Consider the following 17,234-nt stretch of genomic DNA (forward strand, 5'->3'; position numbering starts at 1 on the left):
CATCTCCTCACAACCACTAACTTTTATGCGTTAATTACAGATGTTTAGTATTTGACATCCGTTTTGCTTTTTCTCCTGCAGGTTGCAAGAGAAACTTCCCGGAGCTGTGAAGCGCAGCAAAACTGAATGATCAGCTCCCCCATTTGAAAACTATACCTTCACCATCATCCTCATCTTCATTACCATCCTAAACCCCCTCCCCCACCACCACCCTTCTCCAGTTAACCCCCGCCCCCAGTCTAACTTCTCCTCCCTACTCCATCAAACCAACCACCATCCTACTACACTGAACCTTGCTTAGGTAGAAAAATCTCTGAGCTACTCGATATTCAATGTAAAACTACTGCGCAGCTTAACTTGCAAGCATTAGAAAAGAACTGTGCCTGTGCAGACAGGAAGCGCGTCGCTAGCGAGGAAGTGATGTAACGCTGCGGCGGACCCCGCCTGTCTGTGGTTGTGCCACAGGGGAATGGAGGCAGGGTCGAGTGAACTAGACTGAATCTATGACCTGGTTACTTCGTGTACAGCGAGCAGGGGGGGATGATGGCTGTTTGTGTCACAAAAAAAAAGCAAATGTCTGTACTTAAAACCACACAGTTCCCTGAAGGTAAATGGATAATTTAAGCTGGAAACATTCAAGAAAAAGAAAAATGTTTAAAAAAAAAAAAAAAAAAAAATGGAATAAAACCAACCTTTTGGGTTACATTGTGGCTAGTCTTTTCCTGCTCTTGCTCTACAGCTGTTGTATGGCTAGATATGAGTTCATTTTTAGAAGCTGGTAATAGGTTTGCTGTTACTGATTGGCCTGTTACTGAGTTTGTTTCCATTAACTTTACAGGCACTTGTTTATGTAAGTTTCTGCAATGCACTGAACTTTTATTTTTTAAGCCCATGAGCAGGTTGAAATAAAAGGATTGGAACACTGAGCCAGCTGTGATAATTTGGTCTAGTTCACCCTCTTTTGATCAGATGCATTTTTGAACAGTTTTCTGTATGTATATACACCTTAAGACAACAACAGGCTCTCTCTGCTGTATGGAACATGTTAGCCTCGCTTTTTATATCAAAGGAAAGTTCCCTCACTTACAGCAGTCCTAACTCCTTTTGTCACACCTGTTCAAGCCACAAAGTGTTGAGGTCTCACATTCACTTGTAAATTTTGATTATTCTTATCACTGCTTATTACTGTTATTGATATTAATTATAGGATGGCTGCTTTGACTCCCTACTAGCTTGACAACAGCATTGTAAGAGTTATGTTAAGTGTCATTGAGCTTCATAATTTTAAAGTGGAGTAATAAATTCCTGATTGTTTGATAAGTTAAGAGATACACTCCCTGATCTGATAACACAACCCAAATCCTGAAAATGCTCTCCCAGCTCACTGCGAATGTTTTTAAAATCAGCTGTTGACCTCCATATAGTTTCAAAACTATATGGAGGGTGGAGGGTGCAACTGGAATAATTATAGAGTTTCATAGTGTTTAATTAAAATCCAGATAAAATTATGTTTTCATTTAGCTAAAATAATAATTGATTTTTAAAAAGAATTCACAAATTATTCATTGTGTTGGCAGGAATCTGGCCAGTCAAGAGTACCTCTTGCCCCACTGTGGGTTTGACTTAATTTTTTGGAATTTCATTTTTAAATTTCACAAATTTAAGAGAGGTTAAATATCAACTCTGAATTTTAAAGTAAGAGACAAATGAATTGACACTGTAGTAAATGGAATAAAATAAAAATTTTAATATTTTGAAACTTTTATTTTGTGAAAAATTCAAATTGAAAATTTAAAACTCAATTTGTCATAGCTATTTGAAATTATGAAAAGATTTCATGATTTAGCACTGTAAAGGTCTATAATTCTTTTGGCACACTTTAGACTCCATAGAAAAACCTCAACAGTGACCTGAGAGGAAGTTTAGAGATTAGGTGGGTGAGAAAATCAGGGATCTGTGAATAAAGGAGTGTAGCTGGGGGAAGGTGGAAGCAGTTTTCTAGAGGTCTGTTTGTCACTTTGTTCTTTTTCTCTGACTGCCATGAGGCGCATGTCTAACTATCTAGTGTACGCTGGAAACAGATTCTCACCCTTTATATTAGGCTGTATCATATTCTTGACCCTGATTTTTGTTTAATATGATTATTACTTGTGATTGTTACAATGGTGTTTTTGAAGTCAGTAAAAACCATAGTCATATGTTAGCACTACTGCTATGTCTTCATATTGTTTTAAGGGATGAATATATAGAAGGAAATTAAAGTATGTTCGTGTTGCTGTTCATCTCATCGTGCCCCAAAGTAAGTTTGCACGGAGTAAAATGTCCCCCTGAATACTGAATGGCCAACAGTGGAAGAACATTCTTTCATTGCCTCTCAATGCAGTCACACAACTACTACTACTACTCAGACATATGCCTGTGTGCTGAATGTTTCCTCTGGTCCAACATTCCTCTCCATGCATGCCCTCCACTGTGTGTCGTCTCACTGTGATCACCTCGCAGATGTCTTGGTTTGACTCCTCATGCACAGTGTCTCATTCAGACTCTGGGTGTTTTAAGAAATATGCAACGTTTCTGTTGGAGATGCTAGCTGTTAGCCCCAGGTTGCAGCCCTGGCGCTTGGCACTCATGCTGATGAGCTGTCAGCTAGCCTGAGGCTGAGGTAAGTAGCATCTCTAAAAGGCTCCACAGGCGCTGAAGGAGCATACAGCGAGTGCAATGGGGAATCAGGCATAGACTGTGATATTATGCATCCTGCTTATTTATTTGAATGTGAAGAAGTTGCATATTGTAGCTTGTTTTCATCTAAAAAAAACTGAATTTCACTCAAGCTTCTGGAACACATTTGTATTAGAAGTTTGATTAGTTTATTTAAAGGATCAGTTCACCCAAATTACAAAATAATAATTAAAAACATTTTCTCACTTATTCTGGTTGTATCTTGCCATAGTTACAAATGTAGCTATAGTTCTCTGAATTCTGGAGGAATAAAACAGAACCAAATGTATCTGTCTGCCAGACACCAGTGGAGCTGAGAGTTTTAGTTTTGTGTTTTGGGTGAAACAACCCTTTAATATACAACCAGCTACCTTGAAGCTGAACCATTCTGTCTCCACATGTGTTGCGCTATGAAATCTAATTTGCTTCCCATATGCACCTTTAATTGTAACTTTAGTTCAGGAAAGGCCATGTGACCTGTGTTACAGTGTGCTGCCGAGGCTAAAGAGAATCCTTGTTGGCTTATTTCTTTAGAGTGTAATATATATGATTCACCTGTTCCCTCACAGCATGTTGCTTTTCTCCTTTTCCTGTTTGTTCCTCTGTGTTTTCATCGGGTATGGGAGTGTGTGGCAGGAGTGTGTTTTACTTTTTTTTTTTTTCTTTTTTTTTTTTTTTTTGTCTCTGGCGAGTCTTGTTGCTTTTGACTCTTACTGGTATCTAGACGTTGTTCACTAACATCAGCTCTGTTTTGTATTAGCTATGACTTTGGTTCCAATGTTTTGAAGCTTTTGGAAAGATGTTGCAGGAAAAAAAAAAAAAGAAGAAAACTGAAAAAAAGTATGTGGTCTCTGTACTGATGTCAAAGTGAAATTAATAAAAACACGTCAAAGGACCGCGGCTTGGTGGATCTTCTGTGTCCCTTTTACAAAAACAGCACATATTTTCCCAGCATGCCTGCACTGTGGGAGGACGGAGGATTAAAACGCATCCAGATGAAATATCTAAAATAAGAAGATTTGACTTGAGAGGCTGCTGTCTGTCATGGTGTTTGGGTGGAGAGAGGATTATAGTTTCTAATTTTAGAGCTGGCCACCATACTAAAACCATTAAGTGTTAATAATCACATGCAGACCCATTTAAAGCTGTTGTGGTATTACATAATGGAATCAAAGTCATATAAGTGAGTCATAAATTTTGAATGAAGTGTTACAAAGATAGCTGCGTTATAGATGAACATACATTCAGAATAGCATGGTGGAGCAGTGCTTCATATGTGGACGGTTAGCTTGATTTGACACAAACCCAGATTTTCGGTTCAGCTGTTTTCAGAGCAATAAATCCTTAGAAACTTTTCAGGTGTTGAGAGTACTACTGCATATTACTACTACTAAATTGACTCAGGTCATGTCTTTTGAGTCAGCATGGGTTGTTGGAGCAAGTTTGAAAAGGAATAAAATCTGGGGTTGTGGAGTTACAAAGAAGTGAGGTTAGCAGACCTAGGCTACGTTAGCCACTACTAGCATACAGTAAAACACCCCAAACTCTGACTGCAATGTCCATTTTTAGTCTGCCAGTGCTAAATTAGTGGAGTCGTCTTTTAAGTAAAAACCTCCAAAAGTGTAGTTTATTGACTGCTAAACATAAAGTCATTTTTGAAGAACCAGGCAGGTCAAGAATTTAGAGAATAATTTTAGCTGGCTAAAATTACGTTAGCCTGGATTAAGTAAAATGTGTGAAGAATAGTGCACAATGTCATTCTGGAAAGTAAAACAGTAGTAAGCAAATGGTGGCTTGTGAAAATATTTGGCCCCTTGGTGAAAGCAGAAGTTTTGATTTTCATAATTTACATCAAAGCTTAAACACATTTTTTCACAAATTTACTGTAGATAACACATTCTTATAAATCTGTTTTAATTTTAAATGAATTAAAAGAAATAAACTAAACATATAGGACTGCGTTTCCACGGTTCATGACCCCCCAATGAAACATCCAGAAAACACTGACCCATGGTTGAAGCTAACTGCTGACCGCTGCTGTGAACGCCCATGTTCTTTAAAACATAGTTTAACTAATCCAGGCTAACATGTTCTTAGCTGGCTAAAATGATCCTGTTCATTCTGATCCACCTAACCAGGTTTAAAAAGGTTTGATTTGTTAATTTAGACTCAAGTTATCTTGAATAACAGCAGTCTTTTATTGTGAAGTAAGGGTAACATGAGTAGTGAGTTGACGCCATAATAATTGGCTGAATGCCGATCATATTATCGTACTGTTGGTTGGCTGACATGCCACTGTAGTGCTTTCAGTGTTTAAATGACACATTAACATCTAAATTTCACAATTACTGTTTTCTGGTTCCATTGGTCAATTAGTGATAACAGAAACAGTGAGCTCATCATTGCATCATCATTAAGCGTCCCAAACCTGATTAGGATTGGTTCGGTTTTTGAACTGATTTTGTTTTATCATGTAACACATTTTCCATTGCATAGCCAGATTTTTTATGATTGCTCAATAATTTAAATATTCTCATTGAAAATCATAATTATGCCACTATTTCTCTATTGATGCCCATAATAACAAAAACATCCTTGAGGGATTTGTCACTCTGTTGTGAAGAACTACGAAATCCAAGTTTGTGTCAAATGATCAACAATCAAATGAAGCTAACTTATAAAAGTCAACAAAACAAGATCCAGGATTTCACTGTCAAACAAACACTGCAGCAGCTGTTTGAGGGCCTCCTCCTCTCTGGTTGAAGACCTCTGGATACTCTGACACATCCTGCAGCTCACTATTTACTTTTGTGGGTTACACATTACATTTTCTACTTTTTGTATGGAATGTGTGATGTGGCATGTAGGTGGATAGAGTGTTTGGGAGGTGACGGTGTAGTAAGTGTTTCCAATTGAGAAAAGGAGTGGAGGGGGCATGGGGTTCGAGTGGCGTGGGCATTTACAAGGACAGCAGAGCCTAAGCAAGAGATTACACTACAGGAAATGTAGGATCCAGTGTTTTTGGAGTTTGACCTGTACAAGTAACTAAAATTCAGCATGACCTTTTGAATGAAATGAGCTGCTGTAGTGTTTACTTACTTGAAAACCTCCCAGGATCTTGGTCATGATGGCATATACCAGTCAGTATAAATAATAAATAGTCTTCATCTGTAAATAAGCAGACAGGCTTGCGGTGTTGAGTATTTATTCAAAGATCGTTGAGGAGAGAATGCATATCTCACATGTTGGCCATGTACAGATGAAAGGTGAGCAGACAAGGTGAAAGTTAAGATACATGAGGAGCAGAGTCATGGTTAGCATCTCTCCCCGCACCATCATACACATACACACTATAAACACATACACACAAGCACATACTGTATCTCATTCCAACAAATCATTCATTTCACTGTAACTTACTTCATTTTAAATATTAAGTGCTATGTCAGGACTCTTCTAGAGTGATGTGGGGGCTTATTCTTACCCAAAGTGGACCAATGAAATGGAAATACGAGTGTAGCATGGGAAGACTTTTCCTTCACTAAATTACGTTTGTATCAAAAGCATCAACTGAGCAAATTCTGTCAAATCTGATTATTCTGCAAAAGTTGAACCATTTAGAAGTCATGTGTCATTCACATTTATGTAAGACGTGAGTATTACGGCCACTGTTAGGGAAGAAAACTACATTTCATAAATATAATCAAAACATTCTGAGAAGATATTGTAATGTCATAAGAGTAAAGTCCTGATTTAGAGAAAAGAAGATTTTAAGAATAGAGTCATTATTTCAGGAAAAAAAATCTGAATTAAGAGAAAAAAGTCAGTATTACTATATAAAGTTTCAAGGTTTGCCATACTTGAAGTATATAACGTTGGAATGTTATGAGGAGATTTGATATATTAAAGTACATGTGCATGTTTTCCTGACAGGCCAATAAATATTTCTTTATATTATTCATCCGAAAATATTACATTATTCACATATATTATGACTTTATTCTTGAAACATTTTCACTTTTTCTTGTAATATTATGACTTTTTTCCCTCAAAAGTATGACTTTATTCTAATATTACATCTCAAATATTCTGACTTTTTTCACTATATTGCATTTTTTCTCGAAATATTATGACTCCTTTCTCTAAATATTGAGACTTTTTCTCCTGATGCCTTTTTTCAAAATTTGGACATGATACTAATGCTTAATACTAACACTTTATTTCCCTGAAATATCTACTGTTACATTTCCTGCACAATTATAACTTTATTGTAAAAACTTTCTGACTTTTTCCTCTAAATATTTCGACTTTTAATTTGAAATTTCTGTTGTTGTAATTGTAACGGTGGCCCTAATGCTCTGCTGTATTTATGGCATCACCTTTAAAACCAAAGCTGACACATGTATCCAGTATCTTCAGATGTTCCTTAAAGATTACTGATGAAATGGTTTTCGATGGAAACAGAATCCCTGAGTTACATTTTCCAGGTAAAGAAGTGACGTTTCATGGCAAACTTTTCTTTCTCAGACAGCTGTAAGTTCTTCTTTTGTTGCATAAACTTTGTACAGTGAATGAAAAAATTGAGCAGTATCAAAGCTGGAGAAAACTTTTCAAAGTGAATGCAAAAGTCCAATGAACCATCTCCAGCCTTTAAAGAGCAACGTCTTTCATGAGTTGTAGAATGAAGTAGAAAAACTGGACATAGTTACAAACACGTTCTGTAGAAACCAGGGTGCATAAAAGTGCTTGTATAAAGGAAAATAATTTTTCATATATTTACATAATCTTTTTGTGCAGCTTTTTAGCTAAGATGGGTTGTGGGTGATGAGAGAGGATGCAGGCCGGTGAATAACACAGAGATAACATATCTCATTATAATGGATGAGTAAGAGGAGGATGCCCTTCTCCTCTGCTGTAAACAAGGAATTAAATAGACTAGAGAGATCTGAACTGACTGACTGCACGCTGGCATTCATTGTCTTAAGCAATAACATCAAACACAGTCTCATTCAACTGGGCGTACACAAGGAAAGCAAGGGGGTTGTAGTACATTTTTGGGGACAAAGTGCTGTGTTGTCTTCAGACACATTATAGTAAAACTAATTCACCTCGGCCTTGCTGAAGACTCTTTTTCTTCTAACTTCCTGAGAGCGTAAGACTCTGGCCCCAACCAGAAACAAAACCCAGACTTCTTCCTGGACATGAAATCATAACAAGTAGGCAGGAAATACTACGACTACAAACATACACCATTTTGGGGTTTAAAAAAATCAAAGTCCAGGCAGGTGGGGTGTTTAAAGAACAGAACAAAAGCCCCAATTCTCAGTATGAGTAGCTGGTCGGACCAGAGACGGAGTAGGTGGTGAAGAAGCTACTGTAGCTGGCGAGCTAACTGGTATCATGCTAAATAGCCAGGAATACGTTAGCGCTAGGCCAACCACAATAGCCCACCAAGCTACCTGGTTTGCTAACTGCCAGTTAGCAAGATAGCTAGCTCGGTCATTAACTAAACAATTATGTAATAATTATATTAAACTAAATGGTGCAACACAGCCAGTATGATAGTTCCCTCTATTTTGGAGGAAACTGTTTTGTATTGGTCAACAGCACCATTTCATGTCTCAAAGTTCACTAGAGACACTAAAGCTCTGTGCGGATTTACTTAACATCTGCGACTCAATTCTTCCTATTGCACCAGTTCCTTTAGAATGGATTGATTTGACTTTGAAATTTTGATGTCAGAAATGCAGGTTTGTTCAGGTCTTTACCTGAGGACCTTATGTGATCTGTAGAGGTGTAGAGCTTGACTGTAATCTGTCAAGCACATTTTTTTTTCTGAAAGCTTGCTTAGCTTGTAGTTGTCAGGCTGCAGTGGAAATGACTCAAACCTTTAAAAGCTTTTTTGGCACAAATTTAAGGGGTTCATGTAATTACTCAGGAAGAAGCCCCGTCTGAGTCAGAATGTTGATCTTTCAACAGGCTGAACTTATTCTATGCTACTGTCATTTACAGCACAGTATGTTAGGTTTTAATAGGAACTGGAGATATTTGGTGAAAGTTTTTGGTAGATAAGTCTGAACAAAAACCAGATTGTGGTTATCCATGCAAATGTGTGCACACAGATGTGAGGGGTCATTTCCTAAATCCCATGAGGTCCTCAGGAACAACTGGTCCTGTTTTACACAGGGATTCAGTTTCAAATGAGACTGGACTTGGATTTTTTTAGGGCCATGACAATTTATGTTATTAGGTACCTGCCACTTTATCCTCAGCAGTGCTCTCACATCTGGATTTAAAGGGAAATTCCAGTATTTGACAACCTGTGTGTTCTTGTGGTCATGGTAACATTTTACTTTTTCTATTGTAGAGATTCAGGAAATGTCAAATGACTGACGATTGACAAATACCTGAATTTCCCTTTAAGAAAGACAGCAGGAGGCTGTTTCTGAGCAGGGGCCACACGAGGAGCAACAGATGGAAGCCCTTTCTAAGTGCCAAAGTGTGCTGGAGAAGGAGCCAGCTCAGTGTGTCCGTGGTCCTGGGAGGAGAAGCAGTCATCAGAGTGGATGAAGTGCAGGGCGTTCTGGTTGTAGCTCAGCATGGCCTGCTGCTTCTCCTCCGGGCTGTAGTCCAGCGAGTGGGGGTGCACCTGCTGGATGTGCCTCTTGATGGTGCTGACCTTCAGTGTGGCCAGAGTGGCTCCACACACCATGCAGATGAGCCCGTGTCTCCGGCAGTCGTAATCCATCAGGTATTCCATCCTCCAGCGCACCTGGTAGTTCCTGCGCTGGTCCTTCCCGGGGTAATGGCCGTGACGAGAGGGTGTGGCTGTGGCGCTGCTGTCCCTCGCTTTGCCCTTCCCTCCGCTCACACCCTCCTCCTTCTTCACCATTTTGCTGGGTGTTCTGACATCAGGGGAGCTGTCCTCATTCAGCTCTCCTGTGGTATTCAGGACATCAGCTTCACTCGGGCTGATTTCTGCTGAAACAATAGATGAATGAGGGGGATGGTGCTGTTGTAGTTCAAATACATAAAACTAGTCTTGTCTTTTCCCCTCGCCAAGTACTACTAACAAAGACCCCCATCCTTCAATCAAAAGCTTCTATTTACTACAGTACCAGTCAATGTTTGGACACATCTTCCCATTCATTTGAATGAGAAAGTGTGTCCAAACTTTTGAATGCTACTGTGTCTTAAAGCTGCACCATGGTAAGATTTTCAGGTATTTGTGAAATTTCCAAACACTGGAAATTCTAAAAGCCAGAATAATGTCAGGGTCTCAAATAATACACCAATTAAAATATGAATGGGTAAAAAACACTGAGGGGTGGTAGAATTGTCTGTACTATTATGGCTCACATGATACATTCAATATATACAGTACAACATAGTGATGTCATACGCACCTCTCTGCTGCTCTCACTTTCTCTTTTTAACAGAAAATGATCCCATCACATCTACTTCGACATTTTTTTGATCGACCACAAGCTATCCTCAATGCAAATCAACTTCTTGCAAAGCTTTCAGATTAAAAGCCTCCAATGAAAGGGAAGGAATATGCCCTCTGAATGATGTGAAACATCTATGCAGGAAGTGAATTTGTCAAGACAAGTAAACATGGAGGAAGTGTTGATTTTGCAATAGCAGTAAATTAAAACAGGAGCAGATCAGAAAACAGTGAAATGTTTTCTAACAGGGAAAATAGAGAATAAAGCCTTGTCTCTAATAAGTCTCTTTCATATATAAAGTAAATGTACAGTTTCACAGTAGTGTGTAACAGTGGCTGGAAACATCTTACCGTCTTGTATTTGCATGCCTTCACTAGAATAATCTTTGGTCCAGGCTGCAGCCATGGCCTCCCTTTCTTGTCTGCTCAGGGTTGTGGTCTCGGGGTGACATTCCTGGATATGGTGGCGGAAGCTGCTGACCTTGGTTTCGTGCAGGACCTGAGAACACACCATGCAGAAGGTGCCGCGGCCCTGAGGCCCGTAAGCCACCAGGTAGTCGAGGCGAAGCCGCCACGGGTTGCCCCCGCGCAGCCGCCTCTTCCTGGGCTGGCGGAGGGGCTGGGGTCCCTGCTGTGGAGCTCCAACGCCTCCGTCCTCACCGATAAGACAAGTGTCCTGAGTTAATGTGCCATCGCCGTCTGGGTACAAGTCAGCGTTGATCTGGATGGCCTCCACATCCTGAGCAAAGAGGTCCACCTCGCCTTCTTTGGTGTTGGGCTCTGATTTGATTGAGTTTTCGGACTCCTCTGTTATGAAGCAGAAGATTTAAAAGATATACAATTATTAGTATGCAACAACTACAGTTCCCATGAGGTTTTGCCACTGTGTTTGTGTCAGAGACTCATGGGAGCTGGTGAATGATAAAACCCACATAATCATCCAGGAGGATGCTGATGGAGCACACTGAGATGCTCCTAAACTCAACAGACATGGACTGCGCTCTGAGATTCAAGAGGGTGACGGGACATCCAGGCTGCTCGGCTCACCCTGTTACCATGGCAACACTGATCCCGATAAGCAGTGATAAAAAGGCTTGGTGGGCGGCGGATAGATGGATTTGGTGCTTGTGACGCTGATGCATTTCAAATGTCAGACTGATGAGGGACAAAATGATCAAACTCCACATTATCTGGTTCTATAGATAGTTTTATCCAACAGCCCCCAAGTGGGAAGGCATCTGACATATATATTGACATTGCTTGACTCATTTTTTAATCAGGCGTCACACGGCTCCCTCTGGACACACAAAAGGCTTTACACTACTTTTTACACATGTGCAGTAATAATCCCAACACCTGAAAAATCAGTGCAGTTCCCCTATAAGCGCCAAGCTAATCGTCACTGGTAAATTACACACAAACACACTCCACACACATGGTTGGTGCGTATGTTATAAACTGGCTTACAGCTAATGTCTGTATAGTTGATTCAGGCTGTTTGGGTTGAATAAACTCTGACTGCACATACAGTCCAGTGGTCAAATGTGTGTGAAATATGCAAGAAAATATGTTTTTTCACACTAATGTTTTTTCACTCTATGAGTAAAAGCTTTTTGTTCTCACCGTGAGTCTGAGCCCAGGCCTGCAGGATGCAGTGCTTCTCCTCTGAGCTGTAGACTAAGGAGTTGGGGTGGGTGTCCAGCACGTGGCTCTTGATGTGGTCCAGGTGAAGCGAGGGCAGCTCGCCTCCGCATACCATGCACAGCAGCCGGCCAGCCTCCGCCTCGTACTCCATCAGGAACTCCTGGCGGAACCAGGCGTGCAGCGAGTCGTTCAGGTAGCGTTCCAGGGTGCGGGCTGATGGCCCGGGGATGTCCTGCTCCTCCTCCTCCTCCTGGGGCTGAGGGGCTTCACCTGCCTCAGAGTGAGGAGACAGGCTGGGGGGTTGCTGTGGCTGCTCTTGGGGTGTAATGGGGTCCGGGGGTTCTGCTGAGAATCAAGAAAAATGTATTTAGACAATGGCAGCAAATACTGGGGGGCCATGATGATTGGCCCTCATCACCTAAGTTTTGGACAGATATACAGGAATTTAATTGAACTAATATGGTATTGTATTATAACTAGGGGAAAGACATAACTACATTTAAATTGTGTTTTATTGTTAATATTGTTAATAATAATTTATTTGATTCTGTTACTTATAGTTTATGTTCTAATTTATTTCATAATTATCTTTTTTATATTACTTATTTAGAGTATATAATTTGGAATGCTGTTTTATATGCACAATAACACACCTACTGTATACTACTACTGTATGTAGCTGCTAAATTATGTCTAAAATGTATAAAAATCAATCCTATGTGATACTACATTGATCCCTGCAGGACAGTGCATCCTCAGCATCCTAACATTAGGAGTAATGGTTGAACTGGTGAGTGACAGTTGTGAAACTGGGGCCTTGTTGGTGAGGGTTGTACAGGGAAACCCATGCAAATCTACAGAGAACATGCAAAACATAAAGAAAGGAGGCTTCATATAGACAATGAAGCAACTGTTATCACATGCTCTCTTGTTGGAAATTCAACCCACAACCATCTTCTCCATGAGGAAACACTGCTAACCACTGAGCCGCTAGAAAATCCTTTTATGTTCTCTTACTTTTGAGGTTTTTTTCACAACAATTATTCAGCTTTTACTGCTTTGCTTTACTGTCATTGTTACATTAAATAAATGAGATGTAGCATGTTCATCAGTAAGCTTTACACATGTTGGTAGGTGGTGCATTTTTTCACCTCAGACGGAGCCAAGCTAGCTGTTTCCAATCTTTATGCTAAGCTACGCTAACTGTACTGACTCCAGCTAACTACCTAATGCACAGAAATGAGAAAGAACTTTGCACTGAAAAGAAGCACTGATGGCTTTAGTCATGATTTTAGATACTCAGCCATGCCTCCCAAAGACGTTTGCCTTTCACAATTTCTAAGTATTTTATCTTTTTTTTTTTTTACATCGTATTTATTCAACCTAGCTGTAAATCATGTATCTGCTTTCTAAATGATTCTAAAGCCTGTATCCTGAAAATGACTGTGAAAATGTAAAGTCCCTCTCAGGTTGGTAAACCCTGAAAACTCCCAGAAAACATCCCAAGCGACATGACCTCAGTGTCCTCAAAAACCTACTCTGCTCTGATCACTACTTCTAAAAAATCCTGTGTACAGCCCTGTGTGCGTAGCGTGTCATAGCGGTGTCGTTTTACAGCCGAGTTGTAAATGTCAGATGTCAGATTTTCCCAAAGCACATGAACGCAGCATAAAGATTTTAACCCATTTTGGGCTTTTTGTTTCTTTGGAATGTCACAAAAAATTACAGTATTTGCTTTATTTATGATAAATGTTCAGCAAAATAATAATAAGGTCATAATCTAAATTTGAAAAGAAAGCTCATAACTTTAATTTTCAAGATCAAATATTCTATTCTGTGATTTTTTTTTCTTTATGATCTTCAATATATTTATTCAGTATATTTTACACTGGCTACCTCAAAACAGTCCTTCTCTCTCCAACTCCCTGCACATCATCACTGAATGATGACATCATCCTCTCCCTCTCACACAGCACCACGCCGAGACACAAACTCATACTGCCACCAAGTGTGAGATTTAGAAAACTAACCAATCCATACTGAGTAGAGTCCTACCCACCAGCAGCATGTTGGCCTGAGTCCAACGACTCCTCTTCTCCCTGAGGTGAAGGTCCAGCAGCAGAACTGTACGACCTCTGACCTCCCCCCAGGCTCAGGTGGCTCTCCCAGCCCGAGCGGATCACCTCCTTGTCGGCAGCGCTCCACAGCAGGGAGTCTGGGTGCTTCTGTCTGATGTGTCTCTTGATAGTGCTGAGCTTCAAGGTGGCCAGCGAGCTGCCGCACACCATGCAGATCATCCCGTGCCGCTGGGGGTCAAAGTCCATCAGGTACTCGCTGCGCCAGTACTCGTGGTAGTAGCGGCGGTGGTCCCGGCCTGGAATCCGGCTGAGGCCCGGACGTGAGGCCCGCTGGACCCTGGGTTTGCGTCCGGAAGGCCCAGGGGCCGGGGAGAGGAGAAGTGGGTGGTCGGGGCCCTCTGTGATGCTCCAGTAGCTGGTGCCTGGAGATCTGACAGGCGTGACCATGCCAGCCTCTGATTCTTCCTCACCATGACCATTGGCGAGACCATCCTCTTCTGAGAGGAACAACAGAGAATACAGAGTCATGTAGTTTCAGGAGATATGTTTAGAGCAACTGAAAATCTTGAAGACACATGTAAATATCTAAAAGTCAGGACGTTCAACAATACTTTGACTCATTGGCTGTTACAGACTACCAGTCCAATAGCAGTGCTCTTTTTTTCTTTTTCAATTTCAGATGTATTACCTGATTGACCTGACTGGGATCATTCTCAAGTGTGACGGAACATGAGGCTGTAAGTGCACATCACTTCTTATATACTGAGATGCCGTTGCTCTTAAAGGTTTAGGTCATTTTTTATCAAATTTTGTAATGACAGTGACAAATAAGCCGTATCGGGCCGATACCTGATTTCACAAGACCAATATTGGTGCTGATACTGACCCAGTGCATCGGATTGGTGCTTCACTACACATAGTGATGAAAACATGTGAAGCAAACATCATCTGGGAGTAGAATTTAAAGTCTCCACTACCTCTATTTTACACTGATATACAGTGAGAAAAAGTATACTCTATCTATTAGGGCCCAACTAATAAACAGGCTAACATTAGTCTATCACAGATATCAGTACATGTTGCCTGATAAGTGACAAGTAATTCCAGCATGGAAACGCCAAAGAGATGTAATTTAGAACAGTGTCGCCGTTATGAAGATTTTCAAGATTTACATAATTTTTGGGAAAGATGCTTATTCACATTCTAGTGGAGAATTAGATGAGGATGTCGATATCACTCTCGACACCACTCAGTATGCTGTTCTAGAGGGGATCTATGTGCCAGACTATTTCTTGGAAGGTAGCCATTGCCAGGCAGCCAGAGGAGACTCAAGAAATTTACTGCTATCAACCCAGAAATAGTCCTGACACATAATTCCCTCTAAGTGAATAAGCCACGACGTGTCGTTTTTACACAGAGGTTTTTGTGCAGATTAAACAAACACATATAATGTGTTGAGCTAGCTTTAGAGGTGCTGACAGATTGATTTTGTTAATTTTGGATGGAGCCAGGCTAGTTGTTTCCCCCCTGTTTCCAGCCTTTATGCTAAGCTAAGCTAACTGGCTGCTGGCTGTAGCCTATACGTTTAGAGTGGTGGCAGAATAAGCATATTTCCAAAAATGTCAAACTTAAGCTTTAAAAACCAAAGTTAGTGGATCATTATCAATAAAATGTTATGTGTTTATGTAAAAAAAATAATGCTGGCTGATGTATGGTTGTGATATTGATATTGATATTATTATCAGTCTATTAAATCCATTATTGGCCAGGCTGTGATATCTGTGTGCTGACTGTGGAGCTTATGTCTGTTGGGTATTTAAACTATTCAGACTGGCTGTTTAAATGGATGATTAACTCATTTGAAATCATACATCAGTAGCATTACATGATAAGTTACATCATATAAAATATATTGGCCTGTATAGATTTTGTTGGCTGGTGAATATTGGAGTTCATGGGTTTTCACAGTTTTAGTTTTACAACTATCACTCTTTAAAGATTGTAATATACCTGTATAGCTTTTACCATTCAATTAGTTTGAGTGCTTAAATTTTAGTTTAAACATCAAAGGCCTTGCATTTATTTATGTTCTAATATGGGTTATTTATTATAATAACCCGTATTATTATTGTTCTTTCATTGGCACAGTGGCCGCCGCTGGCCACTGGGTGGCGGCTGTGTGTCGCGGTGTGCTGCCTGCCTGCCTGCGTGCTGTTGAGCCTTTGTTTATAGGAGCCACAGAGACAGAGGGGCCATGCTGCTCCATGGCATTGTCCCTGACACGGATTAACTGGCTGGCTGACAATGGCCGTGGCTCTGACAGCCACGCAGACCCACTTTGCGGTGGGAAACACCAAGAATAATAACACTCGCTTTTTTTCTTTACCTCCCAAGTCACTCTCCCCTCGCGTCGCTTCCTCCTCTCCGCTTATTATTAATGAGAGCAGCTCAGCCTGCTCGGCACACCGGAGGTCCACAGGCTCGCTTTCCCCCGTTTCTTTCTCTTCCATCACTGGCCCGGCTGCTGTGTTAATAGTGGCTAGTGTTCCTCCTTCCTTCACTGTACCGTAGCGCTGAAGCGGGACATGTCACACTAAAAACAACAACATGTTACAACAGTAACATGTTCACAACGCACGGCGCCGCTCGTCACGCATCTGGCCGGCGCGCTATAACGAGCCCATCGCTGAGGAGCCCGAGCTGTGCGGAGCCAACTTAACTTTTCCTAGAATCTCACAGTCATGTATTCCGCTGCGAATAGACCCGCTGCTCCGTCCGGCTCTGTGTGCTCGCCTCAGCGCAGGCCTCCAGTAATGTATTTTAAGGCTCCTGCTTGTCTTCAGGGTGGGGAGCCGGACTAGGGGCCCCTGGGGCTCCTTAAGGGGCTCCTGGGTAAATTTAAAGAGACAGTAGCAGCGTCGACAATGCACACCCACCCCGGGGGGGCAAACGGAGCAGCAGGCGCTAATACTGATAAGCTGCTAATACTAATGCTGTTGTTCTCACAAAATCATGCGGTGATAGAGGCGGTTTCGTTCGGCAAAGCATCGGTTAAAACACGAGGCGGGTCCACTGCAAATCAGGGCCCCACAAGCTCCAGCTCATATTATTCTGTGCTGGAGATCCCATGTGCAGTTTTTTTTTTATAAAATCCTGTGTTTACTGTTGTTTAGCTACATTGCTGGTCTATTCCAGTCCATAGCTTGCGTTATATTACATAGAGCTGCAACTAACGTTCATTTTCATTATCGGATAACCTGCCCATTGATATTCTCTATTAATGTTTGTTCTGTAAAACGTAGGAAATAGTGTAAAATGTCTATCACACACTCCCAGAGCCCACGTTA

At 40.9% G+C, this 17,234-nt stretch overlaps 2 protein-coding genes across 4 annotated transcripts in view; one reads left to right on the forward strand and one right to left on the reverse strand.

Moving 5' to 3' along the window:
• Window positions 1-3,614, forward strand: part of rtn3 (reticulon 3) — a 34,881-nt gene extending 31,267 nt beyond the window's left edge. For both annotated transcript variants that reach the window (XM_044341268.1, XM_044341269.1), the window contains one exon: window positions 82-3,614. In XM_044341268.1, the coding sequence (XP_044197203.1) occupies window positions 82-130 (49 nt within the window). In that variant the 3' untranslated portion in view covers window positions 131-3,614. The remainder of the gene's footprint in view (window positions 1-81) is intronic.
• A 3,338-nt stretch (window positions 3,615-6,952) lies between these two features.
• zfta (zinc finger translocation associated) lies at window positions 6,953-16,979 on the reverse strand. 2 transcript variants are annotated; one of them, XM_044341248.1, is made up of 5 exons: window positions 16,274-16,979; window positions 13,869-14,384; window positions 11,789-12,151; window positions 10,517-10,972; window positions 6,953-9,696 (listed from the first exon to the last, which is right to left on the reverse strand). In XM_044341248.1, the coding sequence occupies exons 1-5, from the start codon at window positions 16,395-16,397 to the stop codon at window positions 9,206-9,208; spliced, it is 1,950 nt and encodes a 649-aa protein (XP_044197183.1). In that variant the 5' UTR covers window positions 16,398-16,979; the 3' UTR covers window positions 6,953-9,205. The 2 variants fall into 2 exon arrangements, with proteins under 2 accessions (XP_044197183.1, XP_044197182.1); XM_044341247.1 differs by having other exon boundaries at window positions 11,789-12,154; window positions 16,274-16,978.
• Window positions 16,980-17,234: the final 255 nt, after the last annotated feature.

The sequence above is a fragment of the Thunnus albacares genome, chromosome 22, assembly GCF_914725855.1.
Source record: "Thunnus albacares chromosome 22, fThuAlb1.1, whole genome shotgun sequence".
Classification (NCBI taxonomy): domain Eukaryota; kingdom Metazoa; phylum Chordata; class Actinopteri; order Scombriformes; family Scombridae; genus Thunnus; species Thunnus albacares.

Bases quoted from the DNA above. Each gene is read 5' to 3' on its own strand.
- zfta (XM_044341247.1), bottom strand. From the start codon at position 16,397: ATGGAAGAGAAAGAAACGGGGGAAAGCGAGCCTGTGGACCTCCGGTGT. The intron at 14,385-16,273 runs GTAAAGAAAAAA...TGTTCCTCTCAG, and splicing joins AGGGGAGAGTGACTTGGGAG to AAGAGGATGGTCTCGCCAAT. The intron at 9,697-10,516 runs GTAAGATGTTTC...TTGTTTCAGCAG, and splicing joins AGGCATGCAAATACAAGACG to AAATCAGCCCGAGTGAAGCT.